General features: G+C 36.6%; 2 protein-coding genes across 2 annotated transcripts; both read right to left on the bottom strand.

Annotated features, from left to right (window-relative positions):
* Positions 1-5,081: 5,081 nt before the first annotated feature.
* On the bottom strand, positions 5,082-6,095 carry LOC124246164 (olfactory receptor 1J4-like). The gene has a single exon (XM_046674139.1). It carries the CDS (start codon positions 6,093-6,095, stop codon positions 5,082-5,084), a length of 1,014 nt encoding a protein of 337 aa, XP_046530095.1.
* A 9,285-nt stretch (positions 6,096-15,380) lies between these two features.
* LOC124246159 (olfactory receptor 1J4-like) lies at positions 15,381-16,408 on the bottom strand. Its single transcript, XM_046674126.1, has one exon. It carries the CDS (start codon positions 16,335-16,337, stop codon positions 15,381-15,383), a length of 957 nt encoding a protein of 318 aa, XP_046530082.1. The 5' UTR covers positions 16,338-16,408.
* Between the last annotated feature and the right edge of the window lie 7,076 nt (positions 16,409-23,484).

Genomic DNA, 23,484 nt, shown 5'->3' with positions numbered 1-23,484 from the left:
GGGGGGAGAGGGAAAGACAAAAGGGGTGATTAGGCTCACATGTGTGGTGATAGACTATAATTAGTTTTCGGATGGTGAACATAACATAATTTACACAGTATTCGAAATATATTACAATGTACATCTGAAAGCTATAAATGTCATAATCCAGTATTACAGCAATAAAAAAATAAAATAAGTTGTAAAACAAAACACAATAAAAAATAAAAACTCTTAAAAAATAAATAAGAGGATAATTTTCTTGGACTTTTAGTCTGCACTTGATAAATAGATCATGAAAGATTTTCTTCTTTACCTTTGAGTATTCTATCCAAAATTATTTTATGCTTTATCAAAATAAATTTCCTGCATTGTTTTTATCAAGTCTTTACTCATAAGAACTAAGGTATTTCTTCTTACTATTTAAATTTCTGTATTTGCCAAAAATCTTTACTTTTCACCATGGACAAATGGATAAATGAGTATTATTTTACTGTGACCTATGGTCCCGTTTGACCAAGTGTTCTAAAATCTTTTGATATTTTTGACAAACTCCCCAAAATTCAAATTCAAAATAAAGTCTTTCTTGTGACCTAAAAGTGATTTTGAGAATTTCCAGGGGCCCATGAGACTTCTCACAGAATGTATTCTTTCTTCCTATAAAGAGGGAGATACTAAACTAATTAGGCTTCTTTAGCATGTTAAAAAGTGTGAGAAACATTGTCAAACAGATGATGTTAAACCTTCTCAGGTTATATTGTGTGAGCAAATGTGATTAATGTAAGTACTTTAATAGTTATATAACATTCCTAAAATTCTGATCTGTCCTCTTTATCAGTCATAATTCTGGTTATTATCTTAAAATTTTATGTCACAGAGATAACCAAATTTCCTTCTCAATTCCATTATATTGTTATGTCTCTTGCCATCTACAGACAGTTATTGTTTTAATCTGATAGCTTTGCAAACGTTTCATCTTCAGAAAGACTCATGTCAAGGCCTCTGACACTCTAGAAATCATGTTTCTGGTAGATTTTTGGATCATAAAACTGAACTAGGTAAGACATTACAGAACTCTAATGGAGAAACTGATGGTTATATAAAACTGCTAATGAAAGATCAAGATCAAATACTAATTACAGAGGCCTACATAAACCAAGCAGAATGCTCTAATGTTTTATTTTTCTAGATTTAAAGAAATTTTTCTCTTAAACTATCAACAATTTGGTAAGATATACCTTTGTGAACAAATAAGAAACATTTACTTTTTCTCCCTACCAGGTCCATCAAGAATTCAGAAATTCTCACTGAATATTCTTATTTTCAAGTATATAAATTATCAGGCCAAGTTTGTAATATAAACAAATTATTTTTATTGTGACTATCTTTGGTAAAAATGAGAGAAATTGAGAGAAAGTTATGTTGAATCTTTGTAGATTTTGGATTCTAGTCCTGTTAATTGTCTTTGGCGTTTTGTTATATACCTTTAGACTAGACTCCCTGGAACTAAGGAAATGCCTTTGGTCTTCCTGACTGCTTGCAGTGCCCTTCTTGGAAAACATGAATTGATCCCACTTGGGATGGTCACAGGGAGATCAGTGTCTGTTGGTGCATATCATTCTGCTGATCCTTTGTTGTCTTATGCTAGTATAACCAACTACTGTGAGTCTCTATTGTCTTATACTCAAGTATATTACCAACAAGATAAAGAAGCTTTCCTAGATCCCAATTTAAGGATCTTGTAATTCACATAAGTGTTCAATCATGACTTTAGTACTTACTTAAACTTACAAGAAGTTACACCTATGATGTTGTTCAAGTAGTAGGACAAAGGATCACTTTAAATTCTACCAGAATTCTCCCTTTTGGGGGAAGATAGGTCTTATTATCAAATACGTCTTACTGGAACCTCATATCAACTTAAATATGCAAATTCCAACAAGGTTATGGCCATGCACCAAACAGTGGTGGAGACCCAAATTTTCTTCTAATTGGTCTATAGCAACCACACCCATGCAAACAAAAATATGGTATATGGGTAATGGGAAATTTTGTTGAGAAAGTTTACAAAATACCTCTGTCATAATCTCTGATCAATATTGTAATCAAAGTATTTTCTTGCCATAACTTTACTACAATATGGTGTAATACCAGATTTGCTAGTCAAATAGAACTTCCCAAAGATATGAAGACTTATTCAAATATTGATATTGATGATCAAATATTTGGGAAATTAGAACTACATCTACCACACAATGTAATTTCAATGGAACCTAGCCTGGAAACTCATTACAAGCGACAACTGAAGATCTTGTTACTATATTAAACCAATCTACCCAAACTTATCATACAGCGCACATAGCAGAGGACAAAGGAGGGAAATTAATACTTAAATCAGTATAAAGTTACCAAAATACTTGTAACAGGTTCTTTGGCTTCTCGTCTCTAAATCTGTGCCTAATTCACACTAGCTACTTCAAGTATTATCATTGGTTTCTTACTATATCTGTTTTATTAATGTTATGAACATTCTAACCACAAAAGGTCATACAAAAGCACACATACAATGTTTGCATGACAATTCAACCTAATTGAAAATATGTATACCATATAAAATTACTTCCCCTGTCAGTGTGTACCTCTATGATTGTCAATCATATTCATCTATTGCCCCCCTGTATGGATTACTGAGCAGGCCAATCGAAGTAAAGCCCAGCTCCAAGGGACATGATTTGCCCAGGGCAGGAAGTAAGCACCCTAGTATCTAGGGACAATATTTTGATCATCAATGCTTTCTATTGTAAGATGAATTATCAAAAGGGGGAAGAAGTATGGAAATTTTTATATATTAATGTATATGGGGAAACCATTCCGGTTTGAGCTTGATTTGGCCTGAATTTTATTTGAACCAAAGAAGGCTGACTTATGGCCTGTCAAACATACACTGTCATCTGTTTTAATCATTACCCTGAGGTAATGAATGTACTCTTTGAAGATAAGAATTAATGCCTGCCTTCGTAAGATGCCAGTACTTTTTAAAGATAAGAATTAATGGCTCCCTTCTTATCGTGCCAGGGTTATATTGACCCACTGGGTACATGCTAATCTGTAATGAATATTTCCTTGAACCCTTGAAGGGATGTACCCCTGTCATGCTTGATGTATGTATCTTTGTTTGGAATGGGTATATACCTGTGCTGAGAATTGCTCTTCTCCAGAGAACTTTTTTCCCTTGTGAAGGCTGCAACTCCCAGGCCATAGTCCTCAGTTTGGCTCAAATGAAAATCTCCTTTCCTTTACTCTAGGATGGTTATTGATTATTTTTGTTGACACCCTGATAGTGAGCAGTTATTTCTTTTTCCGCAATATCTTTACTTATTTGCCAAATCTTTGAACATGTTAAGTAATTTCAGAATCTTGAACTCATCACTGTTAAGGAAAAACTAATTACAGCTCAAACATATTGTTTACAGTTTTTCATCTTTATTGTGGGATTATATAAACAAAATTCTTTGTTCAAGAATTACTTGGGTTAGTTATTTTATTTTCCCCTTTACTCTAATTATGGGATTAATTTGAAACATATTTATGTGTATTTTCTTTCTTTTATTCTATTTTGCTTTATTATTCACCCTCTTTATTTATTTTAGTGGGTAAAAGATAACATAGTTAAAAGTATATGAATAAATATATTCATCTTCCCATCTTTTCTATCTGATTCACATCCACCTTTTGTAGGGAAATAATCTCTTTAGTTTCTGATTTATACTGCTTGTGTTCCTTTTTGCTCAAATGGGAAGATACTTGTATATTTTATTTCCCTTTCAGTTTCACACAGAAAGTAGCACGCTATACATGCTTTTTTACACTTTTTTTTCTATTTAACAATGTAACCTGGAAATACTTCCATATTGATTCATAGATATATTTGTCATTATTTTTTCACAACTGCAAAGTACTCAGTTACTCTGATGTTCCACAGAATTTCCTTGTAGAGTCTTTGAAAGAGATGATGGCAATGGATATATTAAATGCCACTGAATTATATATCTGAAAAGATTAAAACAGTAAATTTCATGTTTTGTATATTATACTACAATAAAAATTTTAAGAGAAAGTAAGAAGCAATCTCAACATAATGCTCAGAAAATAATTATAAAATAATAATATTGATTACTAAGTTAATAGTGGGGGAATGCAATAGCAAAATATATATTCAACTAATTGAAAAGGATAAAGAGAAGAGAGAATAAATATGAAACAGACGTCTCAAGTAAAAAAGATATAGTAGTATGGAAAATACAAATTCAAATATATCATGATGGCATTAAATGTCAATAGATCAAATTCTCCAAAAGAATGATGATTGTCATTCTGCTTAAACAAGAGAAAAACCCAACTTTCCACTGTAAACAACAGACACCTCACAGCTATAAGGACATAGAAAAGTGTAAAAGAAATAGCATGTAAATACCAACCAAAAGAAATCTGGTATATCTATACTAATATGAGAAGAAGTAGATGAGACGTTAAGAGCCATTGCTAGAGATAAAGAAGAAGATCTCCTAATTGTAAATGCAGTGGTTTATTGTTAAATGTATAAAAAGTGACTCTCTCTCTTTCTCGGCCACTTTTTTATGAAGCCCTGCTTTGGAGCATTTGCCAATTTACGTGGCATAATTATTCCCATTATGGCTGATTTCAATCTGTCAAAATTATGTCATTGAATGTGGAGCTGGGACGAAATTGTACAATCAGCTTGAACACAATGCAAGCCAGATTCAGCACACCACTACATAAAACAATCAGTCTACCAGGAACAGATTGTAATGCTAAATCTGTGTCCTCAGTAGCATAGTATAAAAAATACATAAGCAAAAGCTGGCATATCTAAAAGGAGAAAAAGACAAATCCACAAACTAATTAGTATTAAAGAATATTTAACAATCCAAGTAGCAAACTTGGCCTAGTTAACAGGTTAACAGCACTATACACGACAGCAGAATATATATTCCTTTAAAGTCATATGAAGTTGTCAACCAGACAAAAATATTAGGAGATACATCTCACTGTGCTCATGATGCAATAAAGTTTAGTGAATATCACTTAAAGAAATTAGCCCTATTGACAAACATTTCCAGAGCCTCTTTTATATCTCTGTTCCTCAGGCTGTAGATAAAGGGGTTCAGCATGGGAGTAACTACTGTGTACATGACCGAAGCAATTATGTCTTCGTCATTGGAGCCCCATGATGAAGAGAAAAAATAAACACCTGAAATGGTCCCATAGTATAAAGATACCACGAAGAGATGGGAGCCACAGGTAGAAAAGGCTTTAAAGAGTCTCTTGTTGGAGGGGACACTCAGGACAGTGGTCCCTATACAAATATATGAACCCAAGATACTAATCAAAGGCAAGATGACAACCATTGCTGCCTCAGTGAAGATGACCAGCTCATTGAGGGAGATGTCTGAACAGCTCAACTTCAGGAGTACGGTGAGATCACAGAAGAAGTGGGGGATGGTATTGTCAGCACAGAAGGACAACTGGACCAAGAGGAGGGTGTTCAACAGGGCATGTGCACAACTGAAGAACCAGGACCCAGCTACTAAGGATATACACAGCTCTTGCCTCATCATGGTGGTGTAGTGGAGTGGGTGACAGATGGCCACATACCTGTCATATGCCATCACTGCAAGAAGGAAATTGTCAAGACAACCAAAAACTATGAAAAAATACAACTGAGAAATGCACCCTACATAGGAGATGGATTGTCGCTGAGTCTGCATGTTCATGAGTATCTTTGGAACTGTGACAGATGAAAGGGAAATGTCAGAGAAGGCCAAGTGGCTGAGGAAGAAGTACATGGGAGTGTGGAGGTGAGAGTCCAGCCTGATGAGGAGGATGATGAGCAGGTTTCCCAGCACTGTGGTCAGGTACATGCCCAGGAACAGGGCAAAGAACAAGCTCTGCTGCTCCGGTGGGAAGAGGAGCCCCAGGAGGAGGAACTCAGACACACTGCTCTGGTTCTCAGGCCTCATGTATTCTTCTATATCCTGAGGAAGAAGAAGGTTTGGGAATCTCAGGACCCTCCAAAGGATGATCAGGACCACCATATTACATACTATAATTCTCTGGGAAAACAATGAATTTTTAAATATATTTCTATTAATTTCTCACACCTGTGGATACATGCTTCCTTGTCTATCCTAATCTGGCTCCAGGAAATCATCAAGCCCAAAAGCAGACAGGAAAACCTTATTGCACAGAAGCAAAGAGTGACCTCAGCTTCAGTGAACTACTATTTATTGAACATTGAGTCTGAACAAGGACTGAGAATTCAGGAGTGAACAGAAAAGGCAAGGTCTCTGCTCTCTATGAGTATAGACCTTGATGAGCATAGAGGGATAATTCACTACGCTGAGACAGAAAAATCATAGTAATTCACTGTGGCAGAAATAATAGATGAGCCTCTGCAAACTGGTATCAGTTATTTCTGCCTTAACGTAACGTGAGACTCAATGCTGTGTTAGCCTTGTTGGAGCATTGTCACACTCCTCCTGTGAACCTGACCCTGTCCTTTTGACCCACAGTTGTTACCTCATGGTCACTCTAGAATTGAATGGTTGTCTAAAGCCGCTTGATTCCAGAATAGCTTTCATACTGGAATAGTCCACAAATTCTTTCAAAGAATGGTGAACATTTTTGGTGAACATTTGAATACTAAGCTAAGGACTTTACCTACACTTCCTAATTAAATCCACATACCAGCCTTATATTCCCAGATTTTTAAAAATCTTTCCAGCTGCAGTAAGAAGGAATGTTCTTTCGCCTATTTTAGGTCTTTGGAAATAGAAATATAAACCATATAAATACCATATACATAAAAAGTAAATGTATTGTCATTTTCTGTAGCTTAAAAGTTATAGCATGTTGACTACTTTATGTACTTCTATCTAATATGAGTGGGTGATCATATCCTGTGCTCTTAACCACTACACATGGAAACTTCCCCCATCATCAGTTAGGAGTGCCAGACACCCTGTGTTGCTTCATGGCTGCAAAGAAGCCAAAGTAGTTCAAAATTTTCTTAGTTCCCTGTCTGGATAGTTCCCTTCATTTACATTGATTTATTTTCCAATTGACAAAACACTCTCACATTTGTTATCATTTATTCAAACAGTAAATATTGCAAAAGGCCTGTATGTTTCATGAGAGAAGTGTAATTCTTTCCATTTTATAGATTGAAGAGTGAGGCCAAGAAGTTAAGTGATTTTCCCAAGGTCTCCCTGCCATTTGGTGGGGGTTCTGCACTCTAACTTCACACATCATAACGCTAATGTATCTTTGCCTGGGACATTAAGTGAAGAGTTAAAACACTTTGAGTGACTCAGTCACACTCAGGTATATGAAAATCCTAGCAGACCCATTTCAGAGACAGGGAGTTGCTTGGAGCTTTGGATATCACAGTCAACAGTGATGCAGAGGAAGGTACTTAAGGAAATATTTGAGTCAGGGGGGAAAATAAGAAGAACCAAACACACATATAAATCACACACACACTGCTAATTTAAGGATTCCAGTCACATGTGACCAGTTCCCATTTTAGAGGAAGGAGAACCAGTATGTGGTTCAGTTCATAAATATTGTATACAAACATAAAAGTCATAAATAACATGTAAAGTGAGACATACACAACACACAATACACAACAAAACACTTGACACATAACACACCTGGTAAACACTCATCACATATGCATAACTCATCACTATACACAGCCACCAAAAAAAAACACAAGGACCCTCACAATGCAAAAATCTCACAATAAACACAAACAAACAACACACATGCACACCCAACTACACACTTACTACAACTACAAGAAGCACACACACTCATTACTTAGAGGTGAGCTTTGGCCCTTCTAACCCATATGCTTCCTGGGGGAGGGCAGCCAGCATAGGGCAGTGAAGCCTATTTACACAGGCGTATCAGTCAACCACCAAGAACCCATGCACGTGGAAACATATGCATGGTAATATACGCACAGATAAAGGCAAACAATACATATTTCTTCTCTCACAAATGAGTGTGCCATCCACAAACACAGCTCACACAGACACCAGCACACACTGATGAGCAGAGGTTTGGGCCCTCTTTGACATGGATGTCTTGTTAAGGTCAGGCATCTTCTTCTCCAGCAGCAGAGTGAACAATCTCATAGACAATGCTGAGCTCTCATCTGCTCAGCAATGACACCCGCCTAGTGAGGGAAATATCCTCATCATAAGATTAGGAGGCATGTATTAAAGATCACAGGCATGAATTAGGAGTCCATTAATCATGTGTTTGGAGGATGATAACTCAGTCTACATTCACTAAAACAGAGCCCAGATTGAGTCTAACTCAGGAAAATATTGAGGTTATGTGTCAGATACAAAATACACAGATACATGCAACTGTCAACAACACCAACACAGCCATACACTCACACAAACACACACGAGCACAGAGATAATCATACACAAACCCAGCAGCATAGAAGCAGGTCCATCACTAAGTGTAGGTTTCCAGTCCCTCTGACCTGTCTTCGTCGTTAGTGACCTCAGACTCCTTCTGCTTAGACTGTTGCCAAAACCTTCAGTTCTCTTCAGGAGACTTGGTACCTAGATGAAAAGAAAAAAATATCTGTGGCCTCAGCACTTCTACAGATTTTCATGTTCCTTAGCCAACTTCAGAGCAATGAACAAAAAGATGGCAGTTTAAGTATCAATAAGAGGACAGAAACAAAAATCCCTGGCCTTTTGGGTCAGGGAGGAGCCATTGTAGGATAACTGGCCAATTTCTTACTGCCCTTTGGGGAGTTGCACATCCACAAGCCAGAGGGGACTGGAGTCCCAGGGAATGATGCCTCAGCTGCCAGCAATGCTTTTCTTCTTGGGCATGGTTCCAGCTGTGACAAAGAATTTTTTTTAAATAGTTGTAATAATGGCTTGCTTACAAACGTATTGGCAAGTTTAAAGGAAACTATTAAGGGATGGTGAGGCACCTAGGCCCAGCAGCAGTGGGAAACAGGTGCAAGGAGAGAGAGAGTGGTTATGAGAACCTGGCGAGACATGTAGGGGTAGGAGAGGACCCCTGGACAGGAATGTGCACAGCCACTCTCAACACAAGGTCCAGCAGGGAGGAAAACAGAATAAATGCTCCAACCTCTCTCTCCTTCTGCATCTCTTGCTTGTGTTTCCATTGGTCAAATCCAAAGGGCCTGGGAGTCCAGTTGGTAAAGTCCATAAAGTTCAGGTTCCTGAGACAAAGTAGGCCGGATAAAGCTGGAGAATGAACAGGAAGAGGCAAATGGAGACTTTCTAGCACAGAATAGATAACATTTTCTAATTACTCATTTGTGTACCAATTTGTGAATGGCAAATATGCCAATATGTTTTATTCTACAGACATACTTCTTTTCTCAGTGCAAAATTTCCTCTACGGTTTCATTCTAGAGACTGTAAACTCTTACAGAGCAGGGACGACATTTTATAGAATTCCTTTCCTGTGTCATGCCGATGGGTCAGCCGTTCATAGTCTATCTCTGACAGTGGCTATAAGAGAATATTGTGGAAGATCATAGTTGTCTGCCTGGATGCCAACTTTAAATTTAGTAATAGACTTATAGGATACTCTATTCTCTCTTATTGAGTAATTATGGAGGAAGGTTTTTTTTTTACATTTTAGTTTGAAACCCTTTGAGGCTTACAAAAAGGAAAAATTATATTAAAAGTTATCATGTACATTTCACCCAGATTCCCCAAAAGTTAATATGTAACCATGTTTGCTTTATTACTATGTAGGTATGCACATATCTCAGATTCAGGCTGCAGATCTTCGGCTTGTACACCACAGTGCATATTATCAGAACACAGTCAACACTGATTTTCCTAATCACCAGCAATTTTAACCCTGGTGAATTGATTTAGGTGGTGTCTGCCAGGTTTCTTTACTATCAAGTTATTATTTTTACCTTTGAAATTAAAAAATATAACTTGGGTAGATATTTTGAGGTTATGTATATAACCACCACTATATATAACATCATACTTCATAAGAATCATGTGATTTTCGTCTGAAACAATTATTGTAATTGTGGTGGTCAAATGGTGATTTTTCTCCTTCCATCAATCATTCTACATGTATGAGTTCTCCGTAAGAGAGAAGTTTCCTTTCTCTAACACGTTTTTTAATTAATTGATTTATATCATTATGGATTCAGAGTTTCTCATTTAATCTCTGAGTCATAATCCATTACAGTCACTATTAATTTTTAAATGATTTTATTGAGATCACACTAGTTTATGACATTGTGCAAATGTCAACTGTACATCATTATATTTCAGCATCTTTATATATTGCATGGTGTTCACCACCCATAGTTTAATTTCCATCCATCACAATACATATATGCCCCTTTACCCATTTGTCTCTCACTCCAACCACGTCTGCTCTGGTAACCCCCGATCTTTTCTCTTTATCCATGTGTATGTTTGCTTTTGGTATTCTTTTTAAGCCCAAATTATTCCAGACTTGGCCATGGGGAGCCACTTTGAGCTCCATGAGTCATCAAGCACTTCCTTGCTTTCAGGTTCAGCAAAATTTTCCTAGATAATCTTTGTATTTCCTCAGCGCAGTCCTGTAAACGGCCATCTTTTCTATGTAACTTGAGTTCCTTTCAGAGAAGAATGGTATTTAAAGTGAAAATTTGTTAGGTGTGTTCACTGCTTACAAAACATCTTGCATATATATATATATACACACACATATATATGAGACACAGGAAGTATAAACAAGAAACTAATAAATTAGGAGAAATGATTAGTCATAAGAGGTTGGTTGGGAATAGGGTAAAAAGAATGGGTGATGAGAACAGTATGAAATATTGATATTTAATTCATGAATCTCAACCTATTTACATATGTATTAAAAACCATGAGTTCAAACTGACACCTCCAATTCCAGTTTGACACTGCAGAGTTGTTTCCAGCCTGTACTTTTCTTTGTATGTAACACCTTCCCTTGATAGTGAGGAATCATTCCTTTCTTCAACAATAGTTTTACTTTTTCACAGAATCCTAGAATACACGTTAAGTAATTTCAGAATCTTGAACCCATATCACTGTGAGTGACAAAACTACTAAGTGAAGCTCGATATTTTTTATAGTTTATTTTCTTTATTGTGAGGACATACAGACAAAATATTGTGTTCAAAAATTCCCTGGATTAGTTATTTTCATTTCACCTTCAGTCTAATTATGCTATTCATTTGAAATATAGTTGTTAGTTTGTTTCTTTCATTCTATTTTTCCTATTCTTTTATTTATTTATTTTTGAGAAAGTAAAAGATAACCTGGTCAAAACATACAAAGAAGTATACCCATTTTGTCATCCTTCCCACAAGTTCCCATCCACCCCTTGTAGGAGACCAAACTCATTTTTTCCCGACTTCTTGTGTTCCTGTTGGCTCAAGGGAGCATATACCCATATATCTTCTTATTTCTCTTTCATTTTTACACAAAGGGTAGCATGCTACCGATACTCTTGGGTGCATTCCTTTTTTACAATAACAATATACCCTGGAAATCATTATATATCAATCCATAGATATTCTTGTCATCTGGAGAATAGTAATGTAAGAGATAAAATGATAAATTATAAAAGTAGAATCTATTAATTGCTTAAGATTATGGACTAGTGTGAAATAATTGACTTTGGTTATTAACACCTTAAAGAAGAATATTCTTTAAAAGCTTAGATGCCTTACCTGGATATTTTAAGGTAGTTTACTCAAATATGACAAGATTAGGAGGGAAAGGAAGGGCCAGAGGCCTGGGCATAGTTATTGACAGGTCGGACAGGCTGCCTCTTCATAGCAGAGACTCTTCTGCAACAGGAATGGTCTACAAAGATGTTGCAATCTCTCATATGAATTCAGAAAAACAGTTTGTCTTATTGGTCCAAATACCATGCCCAGTGTGGCACAATGACTAGGCTACAGAAGGTGGAAATAAAAGAAGACTCTCTTAAACATGTCACACCTGGACACTTATCCCAAAAGAGCTGGACATGAGCTTGAATTCAAAGAGAGAATGCCAATATTTTTGCAGGGAAAATTGAATAATAAGGTTGAGCTGTGTCTAGGTAAGAAGTTTACCCAATAAAGCACTACAAATAGAAACTTAGAATAAGGGCCTAAACTAAGAAATACAGTAAAACTTCCTTTTAAAACCATAGTTGTCCTGTGGGACTGTGGCAGCTTATGAGAGACATGCTACAAATTTGATTACATCACAGAAACACAACGTCAGGGTATTGACTCGAAATCAATTTAACTGTGAAGATGACACACAAATGTTCATTTCGGGAAGAGGATTGGAGCTGGCTGAGTCTGTTTAGGTATGACTCGTTTCATATTCAGATTGAATTCTAAAAATGGAGGGACTGGCGAATGGGGAGTTTGGTCTGCCAAGGTGTGAGTTTGGTGGAAAAGAAAGATCAAGACTTCTTGAAAAGAAGTGAAAAGAAACGTGAAAAGAAAGATCTACAACTTCTACTTTCACATGTCTTTTCTTTTTCTTGTTTTTAAAGTACTTATAAAGTCTTCAGAAGATTTTACTTCTTTTCCAATTATTATGACTTTAATTAATCTCATTAATCTACTTGCATTGGCTAATATTTTCACCACAGTGTTGATTATTGAGCATTCTAGTCTTGATCGTGATCCTAAAGGAAATTCCTCTAATGGTTCCCCATTAAATAAGATGTTGGCTACATATCTATAGATTTTATTGTGTATAATAATATGCATAGTGTAATATGTAGTATATTTTACATGAAATACATATGATATATGTAAATATATATTATTATTTATAATATCATATGTAACATTAAACATGAGAAAATATATTTATATATATCATATATGCTTCGTGTAAAATATATATTTTATTAACAGAGGATCTACCAATTCCTTTTTCTTGAGTGTTATCAAATTCTGTTGTGGTCTTTTTCAGCACTATAGAGAGACATATGTGATTTTTAACCTCAGATTTATTAATAATTTGTATTATATTAAGGATTTTCTAATTTCGAACCAACTTCAAATTCCTGAAACAATCCCACATGGTTATATGAATTATTTTATTAATGTCGTGTTGGATTCTATTTGCTGATATTATATTGACTATGTTTGCATGAATAGTCATAAGTACTGTCAACTTGAAATTTCATTTTTGTGCTTCTTTATCATGCTTACACAACAATTTTGTATTTATTTCATCCATAAAACAAATTAAGATGTTTTCCTTTATTTTCAATGGTGTGGAACAATTCAAGCATCATTCAGACTGCTAGGTCTTTGACCATTAATAGTATTCCCCTTGAAACAAAATGGGCCTGGTTCTATTTTATGGAGTAGTTGCTTAATAGCTTTCTCTATTTATTTTACAGGAATTGATGTGTTTAGACTTTCTATATCATAAGGAGTCAATTTTGTTAATATGTATTTCCCTGGAAAATTATCTAATTCAGCTAAGTTTCCAAATTTATTTTCACAGAAGTGTGACCTTAGGATTATTCAGATAAGCCCCATAGGATATTGTTATTATTGGTGTTTTTTAGTTCAGTGAATATTCATTTTTGTATCTACCAGTCTTACAAATACCTCTGAATTTTCAAGTTTCTCCTATAATCACTTTCTTTTTGTCTAAAGAATTCCCCGTGTTTCTATTAGTATAGGTCTGCTTACATTTTTTCTTTTTTAGTTTTTGTTTTTCTGAAAATATCTTACTTTCACCTTCAATTTTGAACGACATATTTGCTGATGTAGTATCTTAGGTTGCCAGATTTTTTTTTATTTTTTCACTCTACTAAAGGTGCCACTCCTTTACTTTCTGATTCCTTTCAATCCTTTCTTGCTGCTCTTGTTAAAAAGTCAGCTCTCATTATTATTAGGGCTTATTTGAGTGTGATGCTTGTGTATATACAGTCACTTCTCAAGCTGTATCCTCAGCTCTCCTTCAAAAACTTGATTGCATTTACTCTTCCAGCTCCTTCTGAGCATCCTAGTTAGGCCTTGATAACCCAGCACCACATTCTACTCATCACCCACACCTGTGCCCACCTGAGAGCCCCAAGATGATGGATTCAGAGAAGACCTGCTAGTATATGTTTGAGAACAATGCAGGAAGAAAGAAGACTTCTTTATTCTTTGCAAGGAAAGATTTTCCCTGGGCTAATATCTGTTGACAATCTCCTCGATTTTTTTTGCCTCCCCAAAACTCCATTACATGGTTATATATCCTACTTGTAAGTCCTTTGAGCTCTTCTATGTGAGCTGCCACCACAGAATGACAATTAAAAGGTAAGTGGTGGTGTTCCACAATGTGAAATGAACCCAGGCCGCCAAAGAAGTGGGAGCAATGAACTTTAACCACTAGGCAATCAGGGCTGGCTCAAGAAGACATGTTTAAGGAAGTTATGATGTAAGCAAAACCAGAAAACATTAAAGAGGAAAGAAAAGAACAAGAAGGAAAAATGGGAGCATTTCCTCACCAAGACATTGACGTTCATTATATATATTTTTTCACTTATACTGGGAATAGTTCGTTGTATTTCCTCTCTCCTCCCTTTTTGTATTAGTGACTAACATTCATACACTAAGTGCATAAATCAGAAATGTTTGGCCCGATGAATTTTTCCATATGTATACATGCATTGTAACTACCACCTGCATCAAGATATAGAAAATTTCTAGCACCCCAGAAGATTTCCTCACATCCCTTTATTAGAAGTAACTAAAATATTGAATAAACCAGCACATTTTCAAAAGGACTCCATTTCTACATATTCATGAAAGGTAGACAAACACATATGAACCCATACTTTTAAGTAAGTTACATTAGAAGCAATTGAAAGTTTATTGTGAGAATGCTAGCTTTTTAAAAATTGGAAATTCAATTTATGTAAAAAAAATGTTCTGTGATACTATTTTCAGCTGCCTCTTTAACCTGATCCTGGGAAGCCAAGAGAAGAAAGGCAGGATTCTCTTGGAGGTGGTGAGATTGAAGGAGCTTCTTTCCTCACTACTGCCGGTTGCCATCCTCACAGCTGCCCTAACCTCACCAAGTCCTTTGCGTGTTGGAATAAGGGAACACATATTCTAAAAATCGTTAATAAAATGAAGAATCATTGAAGTTAATCTTGGTAATGAAAGCTTGTATATGCCAGCAGAGAGGGGCATGGGATAGGTCAACCTCCTGTGCTGTATGTGCAGCCAAGTTTCAACTGTACACTCAGAATGCCTGTCCAGGTTTAATAGTTTTCTGATTCATTTGAATGTGTAATTTTTACATATTTAGTGACTGTAAGTTAAAAAGCTTAACCCTATTAACAAATATTTCTAGGGCATGTTTCATATCTCTGTTCCTCAGGCTATAGATGAAGGGGTTCAGCAGGGGAGTGACTATCATATATATTACAGAAGCAATTATGTCTTTATCATTGGAGATGGATGAGGAGGAAAAAAAGTAAACACCTGCAATGGTCCCATAGTATAAAGACACCACAAAGAGATGGGAGCCACAAGTAGAAAAGGCTTTGCAGAATCTCTTGGTGGAGGGGACCCTAAGGACAGTGGTCCCTATCTGGATGTAAGAGCCCAATACACTAGTCAAAGGCAGGATGAAAAGCATTCCTCCCTCGGTGAAGATGATCAGCTCATTGAGGGAGATATCTGAGCAGCTTATCTTCAGGAGAGCAGGGAGGTCACAGAAGAAGTGGGGGATGGTATTGTCAGCACAGAAGGACAGTTGGACCAAGAGGAGGGTGTGCAACAAGGCATGTGCACCACAGAAGAACCAAGACCCAACTACTAATGAGACACACAGCTCCTCCCTCATGATGGTGCTGTAGTGCATTGGGTGACAAACTGCCACATACCTGTCATATGCCATCACTCCAAGAAGGAAGTTGTCAAGACAACCAAACAATATGAAAAAATACATCTGGGACATGCACCCTGTGAAGGGGATGGACTTGTGATTAATATGCATGTCCATCAACATTTTGGGGACAGTGACAGATGAGAAAGAGACATCTGTGAAGGCCAAGTGGCTGAGGAAATAGTACATGGGGGTGTGAAGGCGAGAGTCCAGCCTGATGAGCAGGATGATGAGCAGGTTCCCCAACACCGTGGTCAGATACACGCCCAGGAAGAGGACAAAGAATATGCCCTGCTGCTCCGATGGGATGGGGAGCCCCAAGAGTAGGAACTCTGACACACTGCTCTGATTCTCAGGCCTCATACTGTGCTTTTTATGTTGGAGATGAAGAATATTGCAAATCTCAGCAATCTAGAAAAGATGATCAGGACCATTTTATTTCATACTGTAATTCTCTGGGAAAAGAATGAATTTTTATCTATACTCCTATTTATTTCTCAAATTTATGGATGCACGCATCTTCCCTCTATCCCAGTCTGGCTCCAGGAAAACATCACACCCAAAAGCAGCAAGCAAGACTTATGGTACAAAAGAAATAAGGTGTTCACTGTTGCACTCAACTATTGTTTATTGAACATTGAGTCTGAACATGGACCCATACTAAGGACTGAGATTGTTCCTGTGAAAAAGAAAAGCAAGGTCCCTCCCTCCTTTGAGCATATTTTTAATGAACATACCAAGAAAACCTACTACACAAAGACAGAGCCAAACCATAATAATTCACTGTGGCAGAAATAGCAGATGAGCCACAGCAAGCTGTTATGGGTTGTTTCTGCCTTGAAGTACAGTATCCCTCCCCCTTATCCGAAGTTTCAATTTCTGTGGTTTCAGTTACCCCTGGTAAACTTCAAACATCGTCTACTCCTGACATCCAAGCATCGACATTGTCATGACTTGATGATCCTCCTTTTGATGTATAGTCAGAAGGTCAATAGTATTCTAAAGCCATCTCACAATGTCTACATTATTCACCTCACTTCATCTCATCACTGAGGCATTGTGTCATCTCACATCATCACAAGTAAAAGAAGCAGGAATACACTGCAGGAAGATAATTTGAGAGAGAGAGACACTTCATTCACATAACTCTTATTTTAGTGTATTTTTGTATTTTATTATTAGCTGTTGCTAATCTCTTACCATGAATGATTTAAGATAAATTTTATCATATGTATGTATGTACAGCAAAAAATATAGTATATATAGTTCTCAGTACCATCTGCAGTTTCAGGCATTCACTGGGGGAATTGGGATATATTCCCATGGATAAGAAGCGATTACTGTATATCAAGTTACATATATTACATGTTATGTGTACTATATATCATGCGCATTATATATATGCAAACGTGTGTGCACCATCTCTATTGCCTACTCTATTGTTGTAGGCCTATAGAATTTGTATAATTTATGTTTTTATTTATTAAAAGCTAAAATAGGTGAAAGAACACAAATTCTAATAGGTGCTATGAAGGTTTTTTTAAACCTGGGAATGTAAGGGTGATGTGTCCTTTTAATTAGGAAATGTAGTCAAAGTCTTAGCCTAGTACCCAAATGTTCATCATTCTTATGAAAGGTATTTTGTGGATTGCTCTTGTTTGGGAGCTATTCTGGCATCAAGTGGCTTTAAATGAACACTCACTTCTAGAGTGCGAATGAATTTACAGCTCTAGGTCAATGGGACCTGGCCAGGTTCACAGGAAGAGTGTGACAATGCTCCAAGCGTACCGCCTCAGCACTGGGGTCTCACATTATTGTATATATATTACCATTTTCTGTAAATTAAAAGTTATCAAGTATTAGCTACTTCTTGGGGTTAATCTAATGTGACTGTGTAATCAGAGCCCGTGCTCTTAACCACTACACATGGAAACTTCCCCTTTCATTGGTTAGGGGAGCAAAGCAAATATTAGAGCTGCAAGAAAGCCAAAGTTGTCCAAACTTTCCTTAATCCCCTGCCTAGATAATTTCATTCATTCAAATTTATATAATTCCCAACTGACAAAAAATTCTCACATATTTTAACTTCTATTTAAACAGTAAATATTTACTAAAGCCTGTAATGTTCACAAGCCAACAATGATTCTTTCCATTTTATAGATGTAGAAAGTGAGGCCAAGGAGTTAGTAATTTTCCCAGGTCTTACTGCTATTTGGTGGTGAGGCTGAACTCTAACTTCACACAGCATGATGCCTGGAGTTTTGTTGCCTGGACGTTTAGTGAAAGTAAAGGGTTACAAAATTCTGAGTGACTCAGTCGTACTCAGTCATATGAAAATGATAGCAGATTTTTTTCAGAAAACAGGGAGTCACTTGGAGTTTGCATATCTCAAACAATGGTGTCCCAGAAGGAGGAAACTGAAGGAAATATTTGAGGACATGGATGCAAATCAGATGCCCACAAACACACATGCACATCCAACCACACATTCACTACCACAAGCAGTACACACACTCCCATTACTGAGAGACATACTTAGGCCCATTCTGACCCACATCTTTCCCACAGGAAGCGAGTCAGCTTGGGGCAGTGAAGCCTAAACAGTCACAGGCACAGTTGTTAAAACACCAACAACCCATGCACTTGGTAACATACACATGGTAGCAAACACACAGACAAAAGCAAAAAATACACTTTCCTACTCTCACACATAAGTGTGACACCCACAATCATCACTTGCACATACACTAGCACACACTGTTGAGCAGAGGTTTGAGCCCTCTGACGTTGGTTCCTTGGTGAGGTCGGGCATCTTGTTCTCCAGCAGCAGAAATGACAATCTTACTCCCAATGTTGAGCTCTCATCTGCTCAGCTATGATGCGAGTATTTAAGACCACAGGCATGAATCAGGGGTCCCCAGTGAGACATTAGGAGGCTGATAAGTTGGTCTACTCTTGCTGAAACAGAGACCAGATTGGGTCTAACTCAGGAAACGAATCAGGCTGTGAGCCAGATCATTTTACACGCACACATGCATGCAACTATCAAACAATGTGTACATAAGCATACACACACACAGGCACACACACACACAGTCATGAATATAAAGGTACACAGACCCCCAAGAACACAGGCAGATCCATCGCCAAGTGCAGATCCAGCATCCTCTGACCTGCGCTCGTCGTTGTTGACATCAGACACCTTCTCCTCCAGGCTGTTTCCGAAATCCTAAGGTTCCCTTCAGAAGACTCAGTATCCAGACAAACGGAAGAATATTTGTGGCCTCAGCACTTTCATATTCCTTACCCAGCTCCAGAGCAATGAGCCAAAAGATAGCATTTTAATTACCAGTGAGAGGAAAGAGGCCTGAAATAAATTCCCCAAGCTTCTGCCTAGTATCTTACTACCCTTTGGGGACCTGAGTGTCCAGGAGTCAGAGGGACTGGAGTCCCAGGGGACGGTAAACTCTATGCCGGGGGTGCCCTGGACTCCTTTCTTCTTGGCCATGGTTCCAGCTAGGACAAAGGATTTTTTTTATCTTTTATTTTGAAATGACTTCAGACTTATAGAAAAGTTGTAAAAATGATATGAAGAATCCCTGCACATGTTTCACCTAGATGCCCCAACGGCTAACATTTTACTATGTTTACTTATGTATGTAGGTGTATTTTAGACTTTGACTTTCAGCTTGTCTACCACAGTACGTATTATCAGAAAGCACATGATATCATTTTTTCCGATTACTAGTGATGTTATCCTTGATAAATTGGTTAAGGTGGCGTCTGTCAGGTTCTCAACTGTAAATTTACTCTTTTATCCTTTGTAATTAGTATCATTTCAGTAGATATTTTGGGACTATATAACCATAAGCTATTTTTCTTATTAAAATTTCACCCACTATATTTAACATCCATGGGTAATTCTAATGTGAAAAAAATATTTCAAACATGGTACCAAATGGTGATTTTCTAACTCTATCATTTCCTCCACATTTATCAGTTGTATTATCCTATAAGGAGGAACTTTGCAGCAGCCCTTACTCATTGGTTTTTTTCACTGATTTCATTATATCATTATGTACTCATGGATTCTTATTTATTTGAGTCATAATCCATTCCTGGTGTTATTCATTTTTGAAGCTCAAATTATTCCAGATTTGGCCAGTGGGAGACCCTTCAAGCTGGCTTCTGTGACCTCAGGATTCACTGAGCACTTTCTAGTTTCAGACTCAGAAAAATTTTCTTGGATAATCTTGTCAAATTCTGCCCCAGACCTAGAATGAGCCATTTTTCTAAGTATGCTTGTCCCTTAAAGAGGAGAATGGTAAAGAGAAAACTTGGTATCAGGTGTGTTCATTGCTTTCAGGGTTTCTGAATGATCTCAGAGGATGCAGTTTGGAAATATATACAAAAGAAACACAGGAAGCAGAAAGTAGAAATTAATAAACTAAAGGAATGGCTACCCATTGGAGGTGGATTAGAAGTGGGACAGAAAGAACGTGGGATGGAAACAATATAGATGTTTATATATAACATATAAATTTCAATTTATTTATACATTTTAAACATCCCATAGTTCAAGTTGAGATCTCTAGTCCTAATTTTACACCATAGAATTCCTTTCCAGCCTCTCCTTTTCCATGCATATGGCACCTTTCATCAACAGTGAGGAGTTATCCCCTTTTCCACAATATATTTACTTATTTGTTTAATCTTTGAGCATATGTTAAATAATTTCCGAATCTTGAACTCATACCACTGTTAATGACAAAGTAACTGTAGCTCAAAAACTTTGTTTACAATTTTTTTCTTTATAGTGAGTGTATATAGACAAAATTCTGTGCTCAAGGATTACTTATGTTAATTTTATTTTTCCGTTAAGTCTAATTATGGTTATTAGTTTGCAATATAGTTAAGTTCATTTGTTTAATTTTATTCTATTTTGCTTTATTATACACCCTCTTCTATTTATTTTTTTAGAGGATAAAAGATAAAATAGTCAGAACTATACCAATAAATACACTCATTTCCTCATCTTTTCTACCCCAGTCTCATCCACCTTCTATAGGAAAGCAATCCATTAGTTTGTGATTTATTCTTCTGATGTTTCTTTTTGCTCAAATGGTCAGAAACATGTATATTTTCTTTCCCCTTCATTTTTACAAAAAAGAAATTAGCAAACTATAGATGTTCTTTTACACATTGGGTTTTTTTTCCCGTTTAACAATATAACTTGGAAATCCCTACATATGGATTCATTGATATCTGAGTCATTATTTTTTCACAGCTGCAAAGTACCCCATTGTATTGATCTTCCAGAGCTTCCTTTTGGAGTCCTAGAATCAGACGTGGTGGTGAATGTACTAAACGCCAGTGAATTGTATACCTCAAATGGTTAAAATGGTAAATTTCATGCTATATATATTGTACTACAATAAAAAAATTAAAAGGACAGCAAGAAGTAATCTCTACATAAGGCACAGAAAAGAGTTTAATATAATAATAATTTATGATTAATAAGTTAATGGAGGGGAATGGAATAAGAAAATATATAATTAATCAAAAGGGAGAAAGAGAATAAATATGAATGACACGTCTTAAATAGAATATGTACAGTAATATGGGAAATACAAATTCAAATATATCTTCATTACATTAGATGTTAATAGGTCAAAGATTGTAGATCTACATAAAAAGCCACAACCCAACGTTATACTGTTAACCACGGAAACCTTCTAGGTACTAGGACATAGAAAAGTTTAAAGTAAAGTGATGGAAAAGAAATACCATGTAAACGTAACCAAAAGAAAGGTAATAGATCTATACTAATATCAGAGTAAGTGATGAGATGTTAAGGTAGGAACCATTGCTGAGATAAAGAGAAATATCTCCTAATTAAAAATTCAGTGGTGTGCCATTAGATAAATAAAAAACACCTCTCTCCCCTTTTAAAAAAAAAAAAAACCCTTGCTTTGTAAAATTTGCTAATTTCCATAGTGTCATTATTCCCCTTATGGTGAATTCACTCCACCAACATGTCATTGAATGTAGAGTTGGGAAGAAACGTACACAATCAGCTTGAAGCCAATGCAAGCCAGCTTTACCACACCACTACATAAAATAATCCATCCACCAGGAGCAGATCATGATGCTAAATTTGTGTCCTAAATAACATCACATAAGAAATACATTAGCAAAACCTGACACACTTATAAGAAGAAAAGTAAAAACCCATCATTATAATTGTGAGACATGTTTTACATAAGATTTTGCATATACCTTATAAGAGATGATAACAAGCAGAAAAAAATTAATTAGGGATAAAAAACATTTAACAATCCAACTAGCAAACGTCACCTAGTCGACATATTAATAACACCACATGACAGCAGAATGCACAGTCTTTTTAAATTATATGGAGTTGTCAACCATACAGTAATCTTAGGAGATACATCTCACTGTGCTCACGACTGAAATAAGAGGATTTAGTGATTGTCACTTAAAGAAGATAGCCCTACAGACAAATATTTCTAGGGCCTCTTTTATGTCTCTGTTCTTCAGGCTATATGTAAAGGGGTTCAGCATGGGGGTAACTACTGTATAGATAACCAAAGCAATTACGACTTTTTCATTAGAGCCCCAGGGTGAGGAGAAAAGGTAAATGCCTGCAGGCTTTCCATAGTGTAAAGACACCACAAAGAGATGGGAGCCACAAGTAGAAAAGCCTTTAGAGAATCTCTTGGTGAGGGGGAATCTGAGGATGGTGGTCCCTAAATGGATATATGATCCCAAAATACTACTCAAAGGCAAGATGAAAAGCACTCCTCCCTCGGTGAAGATGACTAGCTCATTGAGAGAGATGTCTGAGCAACTCATCTTCAGGAGTACAATGAGGTCACAGAAGAAGTGGGGGATGGTATTGTCAGCACAGGACAGCTGGGTGTGCAAAGAGCTATGGATACAACAGAAGAACCAAACCCAGCTACTAATGAAATACACAGCTGCCTCATGATGGAGTAAGGCAGATCTAGTGGCGATTAACTCCCTCAGCTTTTGTTTGTTTGGGGAAGATTTTATTTCTCCATCATACCTGAAGGATAATTTCACTTGATAGAGTATTCTCGGCTGATAGTTTCTGTCTTTCAGTATTTTGAATATATCATTCCACTCTCTCCTAGACTGTAAGGTTTCTCCTGAGAAATCCACTGAAAGCCTGTTGGGGGTTAATTGTAGTTTGTTTTCTTCTCTCTTGTTGCCCATAATATTTTTTCTTTGTCATTGACTTTTGAAAGTTCTAATATCATATGCCTTGGAGAAGGTCTCTTCACATTGATGCAATTAAGAGTTGTATTGGCTTTATGTACCTACGTCTTGTTCTTTCCCCATGTTTTGGAATTTCTCAACTATTATTTCTTTGTATAAGTTCTCTGCTCCTTTCTCCCTCCCTTCTCCCTCTGGGATACCTATAACCCTTATGTTACTTTTCCTAATTGAGTCAGACATTTCTCAA

This window comes from Equus quagga, chromosome 1 (assembly GCF_021613505.1).
Source record: "Equus quagga isolate Etosha38 chromosome 1, UCLA_HA_Equagga_1.0, whole genome shotgun sequence".
In the NCBI taxonomy this organism is placed as follows: Eukaryota; Metazoa; Chordata; class Mammalia; order Perissodactyla; family Equidae; genus Equus; species Equus quagga.
This window is presented reverse-complemented; position numbering and strand designations above follow the sequence as displayed.